The sequence below is a fragment of the Canis lupus genome, chromosome 5, assembly GCF_048164855.1.
Source record: "Canis lupus baileyi chromosome 5, mCanLup2.hap1, whole genome shotgun sequence".
Classification (NCBI taxonomy): Eukaryota; Metazoa; Chordata; class Mammalia; order Carnivora; family Canidae; genus Canis; species Canis lupus.
In genome coordinates, this window is record NC_132842.1 from 85,162,316 (window position 1) to 85,178,116 (window position 15,801).

Consider the following 15,801-nt stretch of genomic DNA (forward strand, 5'->3'; position numbering starts at 1 on the left):
GTTTCCATATACTATTCTGTCCATTCATCTTTGAAATTCGCTATAATGAAAGTTTTAAAACAATTCCACGCTATACTAATAAATCCTAATAGCTCCACTAAATCTTACAGTGAAAAATAAAATAGTAAAAAGAAAATCAGCCTGAGTATGTTATTGCCCTAAAATACTGAATTTTTTAAGTCTACGTGACATTTTAAGAAAAGCATTAAACATACAAGATTAATCACACTTCTTGAGATTGCTTAAAGAAGCAATTAAGGATGAAGAAGGGAATGCCTGGGTGGCTCAGTGGCTGAGCATCTGCCTTTGGCTCAGGGTGTGTTCCCGGGGTCCTGGGATCAAGTCCTGCATCGGGCTCCCTGCAAGAGGCCTGCTTCTCCCTCTGCCTGTGTCTCTGCCTCTCTCTGTGTCTCTCATGAATAAACAAAAATCTTAAAAAAAAAAAAAAAAAAGGGATAAAGAATAAAGGATGGTCAAAACTAGTTCATCATATAGTAAAATCAAATAAAATAAATTGTAGCATAATAAAAGAGTATTCCTCTATTTAAAAAGATACCGTAGAAATATATTTAGCAATACAAAAATTGTTTTCAAGTTGAGAAGAAAACATGTTAAAATGGTTAATGTAGCTGAATCTCGCTTCTGTTATTTCAAAAAAGCAGGAATGTAAGCATGGAAAAGGATATTCAGTAAGGTTTATAGTTATCTTTTAATGAGTGAGGTTATAGATTTTTCTCTAGCTTCTTTTCATAAACGGTCTAAGAATTCTCCATCATAATCATGGCTTGTTTTTGTTATCTCAAAAGTCACAGAAACAGGGGCAGCCCGGGTGGCTCAGTGGTTGAGCGCTTGCCTTCGGCCCAGGGCCTGATCCTGGAGACCCGGGATCGAGTCCCACATCGATCCCTGCATGGAACCTGCTTCTCCCTCTGCCTGTGTCTCTGTCTCTCTCTCTCTGTGTCTCTCATTAATAAATAATAATAAAAAAAATCACAGAAACATTATCAGGAACTGATTAAATGATTAAAAAGGCATACTTGTTTGGTTTTAGTCCAGCATCACTGGCCTTACTGAACACACACTCCCTAGAATCCCATACTTGAACCAGAACTTGCAATCAAGAGCCCTTCAGAGAGAAGCTGCTTCAGCAGGAAACAATCATCTGAAAACTAAGTTCTCAAACAGGAGAAGGAGAGTCTCCTGTCCCACATCTGTTATGAGCACAGACTGTCAGCGGCTTTGACTCTGGGTCTCCAGCTGCAAAAGCAAATAGTTCAACGGTGAACATACCCTATCCAGGTTGCGGTGCCACAGATGTACGATCGCACATAGAGACACCAGACCCTGTTTGGGTGTCAGGATGAGAAAAGGGCTTGTTAAACAGCCCCTTTCGAGGGAAAGTACCTCTTACCCATTCATTCCCTGGGAGAGACATCACAGAGCATCTCCCGTTGGAACCCTAATGCTTTGGCCTGCAGTGACCGGGTCCCTTACTGCTCTTGTGAACCAAAGCAGCAAGTAAGAATCTCACCTCATAGTCTTTCCTAGGAAGGATCTCATCATCCTCCTCCTGGGTTTCTCCAAGGATGGTCTAGAAAAACAGATCCACAGAATGGTTAAATACTTACAAGGTTCAAAGCGGAAAGAGAAAGACATTTTTTTCTGAAATCTGTTGCTAATTTCCAAATCATCAGGAACGATGATCAAATGCGAACGAGATCTCGAAAATAAAAAACCGGGGGGATGGGGGTGATGGCGGCGGCTGTCTATGGTCATGCAGTTGAGCTCTTTGGTTCTACGGACACGTTCTCCAAACAATCAACTCTTGTCTTCAGGACACCTCAAGCATGTCCCACGCCAGATAAAGGAGGAGGAAAAAAAAAAAAAAAAAGGAAAAAAAAAAAAGCAGGCTCCACCTGACAATGTGCTGGATCTGAGAACAGAAGGGACCTATCAACTCTGGGTCACAGCAACTCAAGTTTTCCCAGGGTGCTTTGCAGGGAGAACCGGATTATCAATGACCCAGAAAAGGTGAGAAAGGGCTGCGGGAGCTGGACCAGCGGCTGGAGGAGCACGAAGTGCAGGGAAGAGGCTCATTCTGAAAACGCTCGTTTCGTGCAAAACTCCTTTCATATGGAAATAAAACACGGACGGGGTTCACTGCAGCGGGCCTGGCTTCTCCCTCGCATCCCACGGAGGGGTGATGAGGAAGGACCCCAGACTCGGGCCCGAGAGGCGGCGCGGATGCAGCGCGAGCCGAGGACGCGGTGCCCCGGCCCCACCCGCGGCCACCTGGGGCCCGAGCGCGGCCGGGCCCCACCCCCCGGCAACGCCTCTCGCCGCCCGGGCAACCGCCCCCCGCCCAGCTCCCAGCTCGGCTCCGCCCGCTGCTCACCAGCTCCTCGGGGGTGCGGGTCTCACGCTCGCCGCAGCAGCAGCACCACCTGCAGCAGCAGCACAGGGCCCCCCTGCACCCCGCCATCTCCCTCCTTTACTGCCGCCCCGGAGCCCTCCGCCGCCCCCTCCCACCAGACGCGCGCCTCACGTGACTGGCCCCGGCCGCGTCACGTGGTGCCCCGAGCTGGGGACGGAGACAGGGAGTGGCTGCGGGCGGGTGGGGCGAGGGCCCGCGTCACATGACGGTGGAGGGGCCGCTTCCAACGAGGCCTCTGGGCGCCGCCATGTTGGGGCGGGAGCTTCCGGTCGCCCGCCGTCTGGCCCCGCCCCCGCCGCGGCAACCCGACACCTGCGCCGCGCCCCGCCCCCCGCAGGTCTGGCCGCCGCTCGGGCGCGCGCGCTGAGCCCCCCGCGTCCGGAGGGTGAGTGCAGGCGAGGCGTGGGGTCGCCAGGAGGGAGGGACGTCCGGGAAGTGGGGGCCGCCCACCTGCAGCGCGGTTCGCCCCTGCAGGGGATGGGCTCATCAGCTCTCGGGGTGGGGGCACGGGGGGGCAGGTGCGACCCCCGGGGCTTCAGCCCTGAAGGGCCCCTCGGGGTCAGCCCCCGGCCTGGAAGCGGGGCGCCCCGGGGAAGAGGCGGCCCTGGGCCCCGTCTGCACCCCCACCTCGACCCCGTGACCCGGTGACTCGATTCGTGGCCCCGCCGCGCAGGTGTGCGCCGGGCTGCGCGCAGGTGTCCGCGGGGCTGCGCGCAGGTGTGCGCCGAGCTGCCGGGCCGAAGCCGCGGTCGGGATGGCGAGGGCTGCCTGCAGAGCGCAGTGCGGCCGGGGCCCGGGGACCTCGGGGCACCGGAGGACGCGAGACCTGCAGCCCCACGGCGACGCAGGTGGCGGGACGCGAAGGAGCAGGTGCACCGCGGGCGGTCGCGCTCCCTCCCGGCTGCGGCTGCGGGCTCTGTTCCAGCGGACGGTGGGCCAGCCCCGCTCCCAGGGAGGACCCGGCCGGCCGCCCCGAGTGCCCTCCCCGTCCTCACCGACAGCCCTGCGGAGAAGCTGCACTTTGAGGCCGGGATCGAAGCGGGCATCCCTGGGGAGGAAGACCACTGGTTCGGGTGTCATCGCTCTGGTCTTGGCTCCTCGACTCTGGATGTGCAAGTCTGTGTTGTGTGCACTTGTGTCTTGCGTGGGTTTCGGGCCAGCGGAGCAGCGGGAAGGTCATCAAGGTCATCAAGGTCTCGGCAGCGGAGGACCCCAGACGCGGTGGGGACACCGGCTCAGCCGCGGCGGTTGGAGTGAACTGGGCCTGGTTGCCCCTCTGATGCCCCATGTCCCCACGGGATGGATTTTTCACTACGAAAGAAGTGTGTTTGCACACTTGTAAAAGTGTGTTTTTAACTTATTTTTTGTCTTATTTTCCCCCACTGGACTGGCCGGCGGTGCCGTGGGCCTGCCCTCTGCCACGCGGGGGGGCTTCGGGCGTGGGGGCCCTGCGGTCTCGGGGGTTACTGTGAGCGACCTGCGTGGCCTGAGGGAAACAGCCTGCAAGGCAGGCGCGGACAGGACGGCTCTTGTTCCGAGGAGGACGTGAATTCGTGCCCTTACCGAATTTGAATCTGGTTACTCGCGGAAGCCAGCCAATGTCGCGTTCTAACCCACAACAGGGTCTATCTTGGAGTCGCGTGAACTCGGGAGAGACGTGGCTGCTTTGTCATGCCCACGCTCCTTCCATCCTGCGTGCAAGCTGTTCCGAGTAACAGATGTGCGGGCTGGGCCAAGGCCCAGCTCTGCCTTCTTTGGAAGGAATCCGGTGACCCCGAGCGTCTGCTGGCCTCCTACCCAGCGAGTCCTGCCGTCCCCTGTCAACGCCCCCCTCCTTCCATCCGGCTCCTGCAACTGGAGCCTCAGCCCTCCCTCTGGCCGGGCAGCCTTGCCCCCGCCCCCTTGCGCAGGGCCCCAGCCCTAGCTCTGGGCTCTTCCCGAGTCACTGCTCCCTCCGCCCAGATGAACACACCCGCTGGGGAAGTTTCCTCTCGTTTCTAACCCACCCACTCGGGGACCTAGCTGGCAGAGATGGACCAGCCACCACCTGGGGTTCTCCCAGCCACAGTCCGCTGCTCCCGCCTAGGACTGTGGACTCTGGAGGCCGGCAGGGTCGGGTTCTCAGTGCCACCCTCCATCAGGTAGCTGTCGCTGAGATGCCAGGGCCCCAAGGAGCGTGTTTCTGCGCCGGGTGGGGGCTGGTTGGTTTGGAGCCAGGAAGCGGTGGAGGGCAAAGCCTCGAGTGAGGCGGCGTAGACGGGCACAGCTGTGGTAGGTGGAGCCCCTGGCCGGGGGCACTGCCACCCAACCCCCGCCGGCCCTCGCCCTCTTCCTGCGTGGAAATGCCGCATCTCTCACTTGACCCTGCCCCCCGGGACTTGGCTGCCGGTCCTCTGACGCTCCTGCCCCCACTCTCTGCAGCAGGAGCCCGGCCATGGTGAAGGAGCCCAGAGGGGACGGGGACGGCGGTCCCACTCCCCGCTCGGAGGGCAGCAGCAGCGGCAGCGAGAGCTCCAAGGATAGTTCGAGATGTTCCACGCCGGGGCTGGACCCTGAGCGCCACGAGAGACTCAGGGAGAAGATGAGGCGGAGGATGGAATCCGGTGACAGGTGGTTCTCCTTGGAGTTCTTTCCTCCTCGGACTGCTGAGGGAGCGGTCAACCTCATCTCGAGGTGAGTCGGTGTAGTGAGGGAGCAGGCTCGGAATGAGGGGGCCCGGGGGAGGCAAATTGGCCGCTCTCCTGCAGAGCCACCCTTTGACCTGGGAGGAAAAGGCAGCCAGAGAGGGTGGAAAAGAGCAGGGTAGATCATTAGAGCTGCAGCTTCTCCGCTGTCGGTTAAAGTCCCTGCGAGCATCTGGAGTTTTTAGACACACTCTTCAACGGGTTAAAAGTGTTGATTCTCTCAGACTGCATTCTGTGGCGGAACTTGGGGCTGGACAGGAACACGGTTTAGGAAGTCATAAAGCAGCAGCTTGGAGAACATTTTCACATTTTCAGCGAGTTTAAGAATTTGACTTACGCCTCTCAGAATCTAAAAATGTCGAATGAATTTTGTTAGCACATTATGTGTTGTGGCCCCCCCCCCCCGGCTTTTTTTTTTTTTTTTAAAGATTTATTTGAGAGAATGAATGACAGAGAGAGAACACGTGGGGGTGGAGAAGGAGAAGCAGACTCTCTACTGAGCAGGGAGCCTGATGTGGGGCTCGATCCCAGGACCTGAACCGAAAGTCGACGCTTCACTGACTGAGCCACCCAGGCGCCCCCTTGGTTCCTTTTTTTATCTTTCCTAAGTTTATGCATTTTATCATTTGCATTTTTCGTGTGTCACCCTGAAGGTTTTGAAGTTGAAAGGCAGGAGGATGTTTAAATGCCCTGTTATAGCTGGTCAGACAGGCACGTGTGCGCACCTGTGGCTCTTGCGTCTCGTTCCGGAGCTGTGGCCATGTTCTGTGAGATTGCTGGCTGCTGCACCACAACCCCGGGGTGGGGGGGAGGGTGGCTGGAAAGTACCCTGTCTGCTGACCCTCCTTTTTCCTCTTCCTAGGGCGAGCCTCTGCTTGCCACTCTGAGAATTCCCTGTACCTTTGATCATCAAAATATCTTATCACCCAAGATAACAAACTGCAAGCACTTTGGAAAGGCTGCAGTGCTGCTCTCTCACAAAAGGGTTGCATTGTTGACATCAGGTATCTCTGCAATGATCATCGTCGTCATTGTCATCGTCAGCGTTCGGGGGGGGGGAGGCAGGGGGCTCAGTCGGTTAAGCATCTGACTTCAGCTGAGGTCATGATCCTGGGGTCCTGGGATCGAGCCCCACATCAGGCTCCCTGCTCAGTGGCGAGTCTGCTTCTCCTCCCTCCGCCCCCCCACCTCGATCTCTCGCTCACTCTCTCAAAATCTTTAAAAAAATCATCATCGTAATAGCAGCTCACACTGTGTACCGAGCGCTGCTCTAAGAGATGTGGAGCCGTCTATCATAGTATTTTTGGAGTCATTACTATAAAGTAAGTACTGTTCTCTGGCACATGTTTGAAATGAGGAAACTGAGGCTCAGACGCATTAAGTTACTTTCCCGAGAGCGGGCAGCTAATAAGTAGCAAAGCCAGGACGTGAACGTAGGTCGTCTGACTACAACCTGCGCGTGAGGTTTCCCTAACTCCCCAGGCCCATGGGAAGGTGGTGAAGGGCCGTGTGCTCTCAGGAGCCCCTCTTCAGAAAGAAATTACCTGCAGGTTTGATCGGATGGGGGCAGGTGGCCCCCTCTTCATAGATGTGACCTGGCACCCGGCAGGGGACCCTGGCTCAGACAAGGAGACGTCCTCCATGATGATTGCCAGCACCGCCGTGAACTACTGTGGCCTGGAGACCATCCTGCACATGACCTGCTGCTGTCAGAGCCGGGAGCAGATCACAGGCTATCTGCACAAGGCCAAGCGGCTGGGCCTGAAGAACATCTTGGCGCTGAGGGGAGGTGTGGAGCAAGCACTCTACTCCCTGGGACCTCGCTCCCTCGAAGGCCTCTTCTGCCCCTGGAAGGGTCCCACACTGAGCACGCTCAGGGTCCCCTCGCTGCCAGTAGTGTCAGTGGGCATTGTGGGTGGTGGGTGCCGCGGGGACCCCACAGGAGCCACTGCTCGACCTCCAGACCTCGAGGAGGAGTTCCATCAGGAGTGCGGCCGGTGCCTGGTGGCTCCACACGGCCTCATCGATTGCTGGCTGTACCCAGCTCTGGGTCCAGTCAAAGAGCATGGTTCTGGCGCTGATCCCAGGGCTGAGGCAGCTTCTGCGGCCTCTGGCACCTGCCGTCATCAGGCACCCGAGTGTGGGAAGAGGACCTGGATGGGTGGGATTCTGTGGCCTCGTGCTCCCTGCAAGGACTCCCGGGAGGGTGGGAGGGTGCGGGTGTGCGACACACCCAGATCTGGGTAGGGCAGGGATCTCAGATGCTCCGGCTAACTGAAGAGCAGCAGCTGTCCCCTGGTTAGACTGGCAGCTCGTTGCCCGTGGGGTCGGGGCTCAGTAAGTGTGTGACAGGACGGCCACCGCTGCCTGGCCACCCCTTGCCAAGTGCCCTGCGGAGGAGGAGGCACACGCTTGGAGAAGCTCAGGGCCCCGTCTCTGAGGAGCCCAGGGCACCGGGTATGGGGTAAGGACAAGGAGGAAGAAGGGCATCTGGAACGCGGGTGAGACCCAGGGACCGTGACCTCTACCACCCCCGCAGACCCCGTGGGCGACCAGTGGGAAGAGGAGGAAGGAGGCTTCAGCTATGCCGCGGACTTGGTGAGGCACATCCGAAGCGAGTTTGGGGACTACTTTGACATCTGTGTGGCAGGTGAGTGGCCGGGCCTTCCCCACGCGTGGGGACAGGGAAGAGAAGGCGGGACACACCTGGAGAGGCACAGGAGGCCCCCACCAGCGTTCAGTTCAGGCCCCGGTAACCCAGGCCACCTGCCAGGGAGGGAGCCTCAGAGGTGCGTCGTACAGCGCCCTTGTTCCCGTGGGTCATCTGCTCCCGGCTCGGCTGCCGTCACCCCATACGTTTCTGTCCCTCTGCCTTCTCGGGCTCCCAGCCTGCTTCCCAGTCCGATTCTTCTTTTTTAAACACAAAAGGGGTATTTGTTACGATGGCAGATGTGGGACCAGGGGATTTCCGGGCCCCTATCAGGAAATGGCACTGGGCCGGGCAGCAGTCCGAAAGGCCGGCCTCCCTCTCCTGTCTGGAGCCATGTAGGCCCTCAGCTCTGCGTCCACTGCACACGTGCTCCAGGCTTCCAGCACACCCGATCTGCTTTTCCCTCCACCTGACCGGCCGCCGGCCCCTGGTCCAGATGGTTGGCAGGTCTCAGTGTCAGTTGCAGCTTCTCCGGAGGGAGCGTTGGGCCGGCTCAGCTCCAGTGCCACGGGCCACCACCGAGAGGCCAGGTTCACCCGCTAGAAGGCGTGGGTGGCCTTCCCTCTTACCTCCACTCGCTGGGATCGGCCTCAGCTTCTCAAACCAAGCTTGGGCCTCAGACCAGCACATGCCAGGGACGCAGGAAGTCTGGGGATTAATTTGACACATCATCTTGGTGTGACAGTTTTTCTCAAGATTTTTTAGGGAAAGTCACATCATTTTTATATTAAGACAAACACGGCTGCGCTCTGGAGTAGCATGTCAAGGTGACCTGAATGCACCGCGGCCTCCTGGAAGGGAGTTGGTGGTGGTGGCGTTGAACTTAGTCCCAGCCCCCATGTACCTGTCCACTCTTCACAGTCAACGGGGGTGTTCAGGGGAGTCTGGGAGGCCCCGATGAGGCATTAGGAACAGAGCCAGCATTTCCACCTGTTCAGGTGTTCGCTGCTTGCTCGGGCCATTTGGTCAGTTAACCGGGGAACGTGCACAGGTGCAGTAGGCACTAGGTGGTTGTGCGTGGAGACTGGCCAAGCTGTGAGCTTGCAGCTGCTGGGGGACCTGGGGCTTGGCCTGTCATAAAACAGACAAGCAGGGCGATTGGGGTGGAGAGACAGCACGTTGGCTGAGACAGAAAATACAGTAATGGAGCGAACTCTATAAGCAAATGCTACGTTTGTTTGGTGATGTTGAGGACTCCTAGCCACGGGTTCAGCTGTTAAAGCCTCCTTGTGTTTGAAACTCCTGCTGGAAAAATAGCCTCGTTATTGAAAGTGAAATTGTGGTGCTCGGTCCTTCCTCCCCTCTGCCCCTTGGGACGAGAGTTTTTATATTCATTTTTGATGACTTGGGGTTTCTTCAGAACAGAAGTGCCTTATCACAGCCAAGCAGCTTGGCCTCCCAGCAGCCCCGCTCAGGGTCCTGCCCAGGGCGCAGGCCCAGGCAGCCGGCGCACCCCCATAGCTTCACGAAGGCCCACTGTCGTCCTTTGCAAGCACGGCTGCCCGGGAGTTCAGGCTCGGGGAAGCAGGCGGCCCCGGGGTTCACGGCACTGGTTAGGAGCCGAGGCGACACGTAGGCAGATCTGGAGCCCCGTCCTCAGCCTCCCCGGCACGTGCTCACCCCGCAGCCAGTGCCGCACGCTCCGGGAGCTTGGTACTTGGTGGGGCCGCTGCTTCCAGTGTTAGGCAGCTCCCCGGGACCGATCCTGCCTCTGTCATCAGAAGCAACACAGACTGTGACTAAGAAGGAACCTGATGAAGGTCAATCCCTTTCCCCTCCGCGACGCACCTCTGAGCTTTTGGAAGTAGTTCCGGTGTTCGCTCCACTCTCCCCTCGGGTGAAACATCCCCACTTTCTTCAGGTCTCCCCTGGGTAATGAGGTTTCTAACTGAGTCTCTTGGCTCCCTGAGTAATTTCCGTGTTAAATTAAGAGCCCGGTTTTGAATCCGGGGCCCAGACTCCAGCCCGGGACCCCAGATGCCGCCCGACCCACGCTGAGGGCAGCATTTTCTCTTTTCTGTGGCCACAGAGTGACCAGGCCTGATCTGCCCAGCTGCTTGCCAGGGACCTGAGGCAGGACAGCGTGGGGAGTTTGGTGCCACCCCCCGCCCCCAGCTCTTGGGCGGGTGGCCCTAAGCCACCTCTCACCAAAGGTCGTGTCCAGAGTGAGAAGCACATCATTGTGAGCTCAGCCACTCACTGCCTCGGCCTGCCCGTGCTGCGGTATTACAAGGGCCAAGTCCAGAACCCCCGAGGCAGAGAACTCTTGGCCCCCAGCTTTCTGGTCTCTTCGTCACTCACTTGAGCACGTGGGAGCCAGCCTCTCCCTACTGTCATCCCTGCCGGCAGGTTACCCCAAAGGCCACCCCGACGCAGGGAGCTTTGAGGCCGACCTGAAGTACTTGAAGGAGAAGGTATCCGCAGGAGCCGACTTCATCATCACCCAGCTTTTCTTTGAGGCTGACACATTCTTCCACTTTGTTAAGGCTTGCAGCGAGATAGGCATAACCTGCCCCATCCTCCCCGGAATCTTTCCTATTCAGGTGAGGGTCCCAGGAGGGCCGTGGACCCCCTCGCCCCCGTCCCAGTGCAGGCCAGGGCCCTGGGGCGAAATGCCAATCTCTGATGCTCAGTAGGTTTCCCTTCAGACAGATGCTCTAGTCCTTGCAAACGTGCCACCCCATTTTGGTCACCTTTAGTCCAACCCCCCCCCCCCAAACAGCAGCAGTGTGTGTTGGGCTTGCTGACAACTGTCACTAAAAGGGATTATGGCTCTCATTTTAAATCTTGGTTAAATCCATGTTTCCTAAACTTGACTGTTATCAAAATTGTTTGAAAAAGCTTTTTGAAAGTTAGATTTCCAGATCCCCTGTCTAGAGGTTCTGATTTAATAGGTCTGAGGTGAGGCCTGGGAGCTTACACATCACTTCTTAGGTTTTACAGTTGGTGCTGACGATCAGTGCACCTTGGGAACCACTGGCCTTGATGCTCACCAGGTTATCAGTAAACACACCGAGGGGCGGAAGGGCAGGAATGCTGTGGCAGCTGCTGTACTCTGTGGAGGGGAAGCAGCAGGACAAGGCGAGGGTCCTCCTACAATCTAGACTGACTTTCCCAAGTCACTCTGTGAGACTGCAGTTGGCCTGGAGGCGTGGTGGGGATGGAAAGGGCGGTAAGTATTTCAGGGGAGAGATGGGCTGGGAGGTGGCACCCCACAGCCCCCCGTGTCTCGTACAGGGCTACCACTCCCTTCGGCAGCTCGTGAAACTGTCCAAGCTGGAGGTACCGCAGCAGATCAAAGATGTGATTGAGCCAATCAAAGACAATGATGCTGCGATCCGTAACTATGGCATCGAGCAGGCTGTGAGCCTGTGCCAGGAGCTTCTGACCAGTGGCTTGGTGCCAGGCCTCCACTTCTACACCCTCAACCGCGAGATGGCCACCACAGAGGTGCTGAAGCGCCTGGGCATGTGGATCGAGGACCCCAGGTAAGGCCAGTGGTCCTGGATTTGGGCCCAGGAGGCACAGAGGAAAGTGAGATGGGCGGAGAAGTCAAAAAGAGGTCATAGAACAAGCACGCCGTAGCAGTGCTGGCCACCACGGTGGTACAGACAGATGTCTGCCGTGGCTAGCAGTACACTTGCGTTCTGTCTCAGTGGGAACTCCATGCAGAGAGTCTAATCAGAGAACTCAGGCTGAGTGGTGTCCCCACTCCTCCTGCTTCCTCTAGCTAATCCCTTACTCATCCTGTCTCCATTCTCACCCAGGCGTCCCCTACCCTGGGCTGTCAGTGCCCACCCCAAGCGCCGGGAGGAAGATGTACGCCCCATTTTCTGGGCCTCCAGACCAAAGAGTTACATCTACCGTACACAAGAGTGGGATGAGTTCCCCAATGGCCGCTGGTGAGCACCTGCTGGTGGCAGCCCGTTGCAAGGGTATTCTGTTGCTTGGGGTGGAGACGGAGGGAGTTTGCCTGCTTATTTATGTGCTTTTTGGGGAGCAGCCTGGGATAGGATTCACAGGAATGTCCCCTAAGTGGGTGGGTGCAACCGTCCCTCTGTCAGGAGCCCCAGGTCAGGAGTGTGCCTTGCCCTCTGGGCACCTCCTCTGCCAGGGGCAACTCCTCCTCTCCAGCCTTCGGGGAGCTGAAGGACTACTACCTCTTCTACCTGAAGAGCAAGTCCCCGAGGGAGGAGCTACTGAAGATGTGGGGGGAGGAGCTGACCAGTGAAGAAAGCGTCTTTGAAGTCTTTGCCCGCTACCTCTCGGGAGAGCCCAACCAGCACGGCTACAAGGTGAGTGATGCTGGGGTGGGCTCCTCGGTTATACTCCCCTGCCCTTTCTCCCTGTGGGCCCGACCTCAGGGCCGTGGCTCTCAGTGCTCCTGCTCACTCAGGCCTCCCCTCCTTCTGCTTGAATGTGACACCTCGACAGAGGGAAGGGTGAGCTGGGAAGATCCCACCTAGGGTGCCTAGAAGGGCTGACGTAGTTGTAGGCAGAGCCCTCGAGAGGGAGGAGCCTAGGATGCCCTGTGTGATCGCAGCTTCAGCCTGTCCTCTCTCCCAGGTGACTTGCCTGCCCTGGAATGACGAGCCCTTGGCGGCCGAGACCAGCCTGATGAAGGAGGAGCTGCTGCGAGTGAACCGGCAGGGCATCCTCACCATCAACTCCCAGCCCAACATCAACGGGAAACCATCCTCTGACCCCATCGTGGGCTGGGGCCCCAGCGGGGGCTATGTCTTCCAGAAGGTGCGGCAGGGACACACAGGGCTGCCCCACCTCCACCGGCACCCAGGGGTTCCCTAGAGATGGGGACAGAGAAGCCTTCCTCCCTGGGGTCTCTTCATTCTAAGGGGCAGAAGATCAGAGCGGCCAGGAGCCCACGCTTTGAGTCCCGCAGCCCTGGGGATGCAGGTCGCTTGCCCGCTCTGAGCTTCAGCTGGCTCTTCTGTAAAATGAGTTTAGGTCACATCCTGTCCTGGGGCCAAAACATGACAAAGCACATGCTTAGCAGGTGGGAGGAACGCAGGAAGCATTCACCTACTGGAGCCGTTACTGGTGTCCTGAGTTGGCACCTTTCTCCTGGGGCTGCTAGAGTTAAGATTACATTCTAGAATCGCAGCCTGTGGGCTTGAGTTTGAAAGGCCTGGCTTTGAGGACCAGCTCTGCTGCTTACCTTCAGCACAGCCAAGTTGCTCAGCCTCTCTGAACTTAGTTTCCACATCTGTGAAACGGGGATCAGTGCGCTCCCCCTGCAGTTTAACGCAGCCTACTCCCTGACAGGCAGTGGGTGCCCCGAGAAGCCCTTGGTGTCCGTGTTGGCCTCCAGCGAGTGGGGAGGATGGGATGTGTCAGGCCTCTCTCCCGGGTCTCCACTTACCAAACGGGGCCTCCCGTCCGGCTTCCAAAGGGGCTTCTCCCAGGAGCCTTCCCTGGTTGGAAGGGTGGCACAGGTGTCCCTCAGGCCTGTCCAGACAGAAACCTCACATAGCTGCTCCCTCCCCTCTGCTTGTATTCGCCCGCTCTGAGCTCCTGATCTATCCACGTGGCCACACCAGTCCCAGTGTGTCAAGTCCTGCCATGCTTGTCTGCGGGGCACCTCCCCGGGACGGTCGGAGGGCAAGGGTCTAGGGTCCGGGCGTGCAGGGACTGGGGTTGATGGGGCGGTGCCTGTCCTTGTCCCACAGGCCTACTTGGAGTTCTTCACTTCCCGCGAGACGGTGGGGGCGCTTCTGCAGGTGCTGAAGAAGTATGAGCTCCGGGTTAATTACCACATCGTGGACGTGAAGGTAGGCCGGCTCCCGGGGCTTAGACGGCGCTCCGTGGCCCAGGGTCCCAGGCCGCAGGCACCGCGTGTCCTGCTCTCCTCAGTGAGTGCTGAGCACCTGGCCCTGGCCAGCGTGGTGGAAATGGGTACACGTACCCAGAGCCAGGCCCCTGCCCCGGCTCAGAGCCCCCAGTGTAGTGAGGGGGCCCAGTCAGCGGGTAATTACCAATCCAGTTGCACTCTCAACAGTAAGGTTCATTAGAGGATGCTGGGGACCCAGGGACGGGACGTCTAACCTGGGAGGCCAGGGAAGGCTTGATGGGTCCCCTGTGGCTGGAATCTTTGAGGACAGAGGGCGTCACAGGGAAAGAGCAGGGGTGTGTGAATGCATTGTCTGCACGGCCTGTGGGGACATGCCGAGTGGGTTCAGAGGAAGGCTAACTTGGGATTGACTGTCCTGCTGGGCGTCTGGGTTTTCCCCTGAAGGCGAGAGGGAGCCTTTCCCAGCAGTGGTGACTAGGCGGTGGATGGCGGTGGGGAAAGAGCGCCAGGGAGGACTGGAATCAGAGGCCCTGCCGCAGGCCGAGTGGCAGAGAGAGGCCTGGCTGGGCAGACCCGAGGGCAGCCAGCAGGAGCCAGCAGGTGTGGGGGGTGTGGAGCTTGGGACACATGGGGGAGGAAGGAAATGGGCAGCCCCCGGGCTTTCACGGAGCTGCAGAGCGAGGAGGGCAACTGAAGCGGGTGAGCGGGTCCAGGCAGTGAGGGGGCTGCAGTGGCAGCACCCAGGTGTGCTCTGACCCCCTCCTGCCCTCAGGGTGAAAACATCACCAATGCGCCTGAGCTGCAGCCCAATGCCGTCACTTGGGGCATCTTCCCGGGGCGGGAGATCATCCAGCCTACAGTGGTAGACCCTGTCAGCTTCATGTTCTGGAAGGTAAGGGGGCGGGAAGGTGTCGTCGGGGCCACCCCGGGGCCGGTGGCTCCGCCTTCCTGGCTGGGCCCTGACTGGACTCTGGGTGGATTCCTGCGGTGGAGGATGGGAGGCGGCTTTGGCAGCTCGCCTTGTTCTATTCCTGGAAATGGCCTGCTGAGCAGCGGGGAGGCCCTGGGGCGCTGAGCATGGAGCCCTGCCCCAAGGGCAGCCCCGTTCACCTTGCCTGCGTGTCTGCTTGGGGGCAGGATGAAGCCTTCGCCCTGTGGATCGAGCAGTGGGGCAAGCTGTATGAGGAGGAGTCCCCGTCCCGCATGATCATCCAGTACATCCACGACAACTACTTCCTGGTCAACCTGGTGGACAATGAGTTTCCGCTGGACAACTGCCTGTGGCAAGTGGTGGAAGACACGTTTGAACTTCTCAAGGGGCCCTCACCAGAGCGAGAGGCAGAGGCCGTATGAGCCCGCACCCCGGTGTCCTTGGCTCGAGGCCACCCGTGTCCTGCCTTCCTTCTCCCCAGTCCTGGTTTTCTGGGGGACCCCTCCCCTCCATTTCTCCCGAGCCCTGGCCTCCACTCCTCATGTGACAGCAGCTAGACCGTGTGAGGCTTCCGGGCTCGGGCCGGACCGGAGTCGGCCCCACACGGGAGCCTGGTGTCCTTGCTCCGCCGAGACCTGTGCTCTTCGGTGAGGAGCCTCTCCCTGCTGGCGAGGACCACGCGGGTAGAACAGCGTCCTCCGCGAGGGGGAGAGGCGGGGTGTTGCCCACTGGGCCCTGGAACCAGAGCAGCCCCGGGGAGATGCTGGCCTGGGGCTGCCGGTGGCCTTGCGCTCCCGGTGCACACGCCGTCACGAAGGGCCGCCCGCTGGCCTCCGAGGCGGGGGCCGCCGGCCCTTCTACCTGTGACTGGAGGGGCAGAGCGCTGTCCTGCCCACCTGCTTGCACAGGCCGCGGGCCGGGCCTCCGGACAGGCCTTGGCTGAAGCCCGTCAGCGCGAGAAATCCCCGCCCCATCTGCCCGAGAGCCAGCTGGGCTTTCACCTTCCTACCGTGCTGCTCTTCGCAGGAACAGTTTCTGTGTTCCGGTGGCTCAGGAGGGAAGGTGCCCCAGAGAGGATGAAGGCCTCTGAGCCTTTATACCTTCCCTCCCCCACCCCCCCAAGCCCCCAGCCACAGACGGATTCCCTGCCTGTTCCTGTCAGGGCCAAGATAAGACTCTGAGCAGAACTTCTTTCTTCAGGCTTATTTTTTCTTATTAGGTGGGACCTCTTAG

General features: G+C 58.8%; 2 protein-coding genes across 9 annotated transcripts in view; one reads left to right on the top strand and one right to left on the bottom strand.

The window, feature by feature from the left end:
- CLCN6 (chloride voltage-gated channel 6) overlaps window positions 1-4,204 on the bottom strand; it is a 34,771-nt gene extending 30,567 nt beyond the window's left edge. For 2 of the 3 annotated variants that reach the window (XR_012031940.1, XM_072828374.1), the window contains exons 1-2: window positions 2,396-2,551; window positions 1,532-1,591 (exon numbers count right to left, since the gene is read on the bottom strand). Coding sequence is in view for 2 of the 3 variants with exons in the window: in XM_072828374.1 (XP_072684475.1) it covers window positions 1,532-1,591; window positions 2,396-2,482 (147 nt within the window). In the remaining variant the exon portion in view is untranslated. Of the gene's footprint in view, window positions 1-1,531; window positions 1,592-2,395; window positions 2,552-3,429; window positions 3,746-3,997 lie in introns of those variants that run through there. The other variant, XM_072828375.1, reaches the window with a different exon arrangement.
- Window positions 2,718-15,755, top strand: MTHFR (methylenetetrahydrofolate reductase). 6 transcript variants are annotated; one of them, XM_072828381.1, is made up of 14 exons: window positions 2,770-2,819; window positions 4,856-5,107; window positions 5,772-5,885; window positions 5,981-6,122; window positions 6,728-6,907; window positions 7,658-7,768; window positions 10,178-10,371; window positions 11,066-11,316; window positions 11,596-11,730; window positions 11,943-12,123; window positions 12,395-12,577; window positions 13,516-13,617; window positions 14,410-14,529; window positions 14,775-15,755. In XM_072828381.1, the coding sequence occupies exons 3-14, from the start codon at window positions 5,796-5,798 to the stop codon at window positions 14,988-14,990; spliced, it is 1,905 nt and encodes a 634-aa protein (XP_072684482.1). In that variant the 5' UTR covers window positions 2,770-2,819; window positions 4,856-5,107; window positions 5,772-5,795; the 3' UTR covers window positions 14,991-15,755. The 6 variants fall into 6 exon arrangements, with proteins under 6 accessions (XP_072684478.1, XP_072684483.1, XP_072684481.1 ...); XM_072828382.1 differs by lacking the exon at window positions 5,772-5,885 and having other exon boundaries at window positions 2,757-2,819; window positions 6,669-6,907; XM_072828377.1 differs by lacking the exons at window positions 5,772-5,885; window positions 5,981-6,122 and having other exon boundaries at window positions 2,718-2,819; window positions 6,669-6,907.
- Window positions 15,756-15,801: the final 46 nt, after the last annotated feature.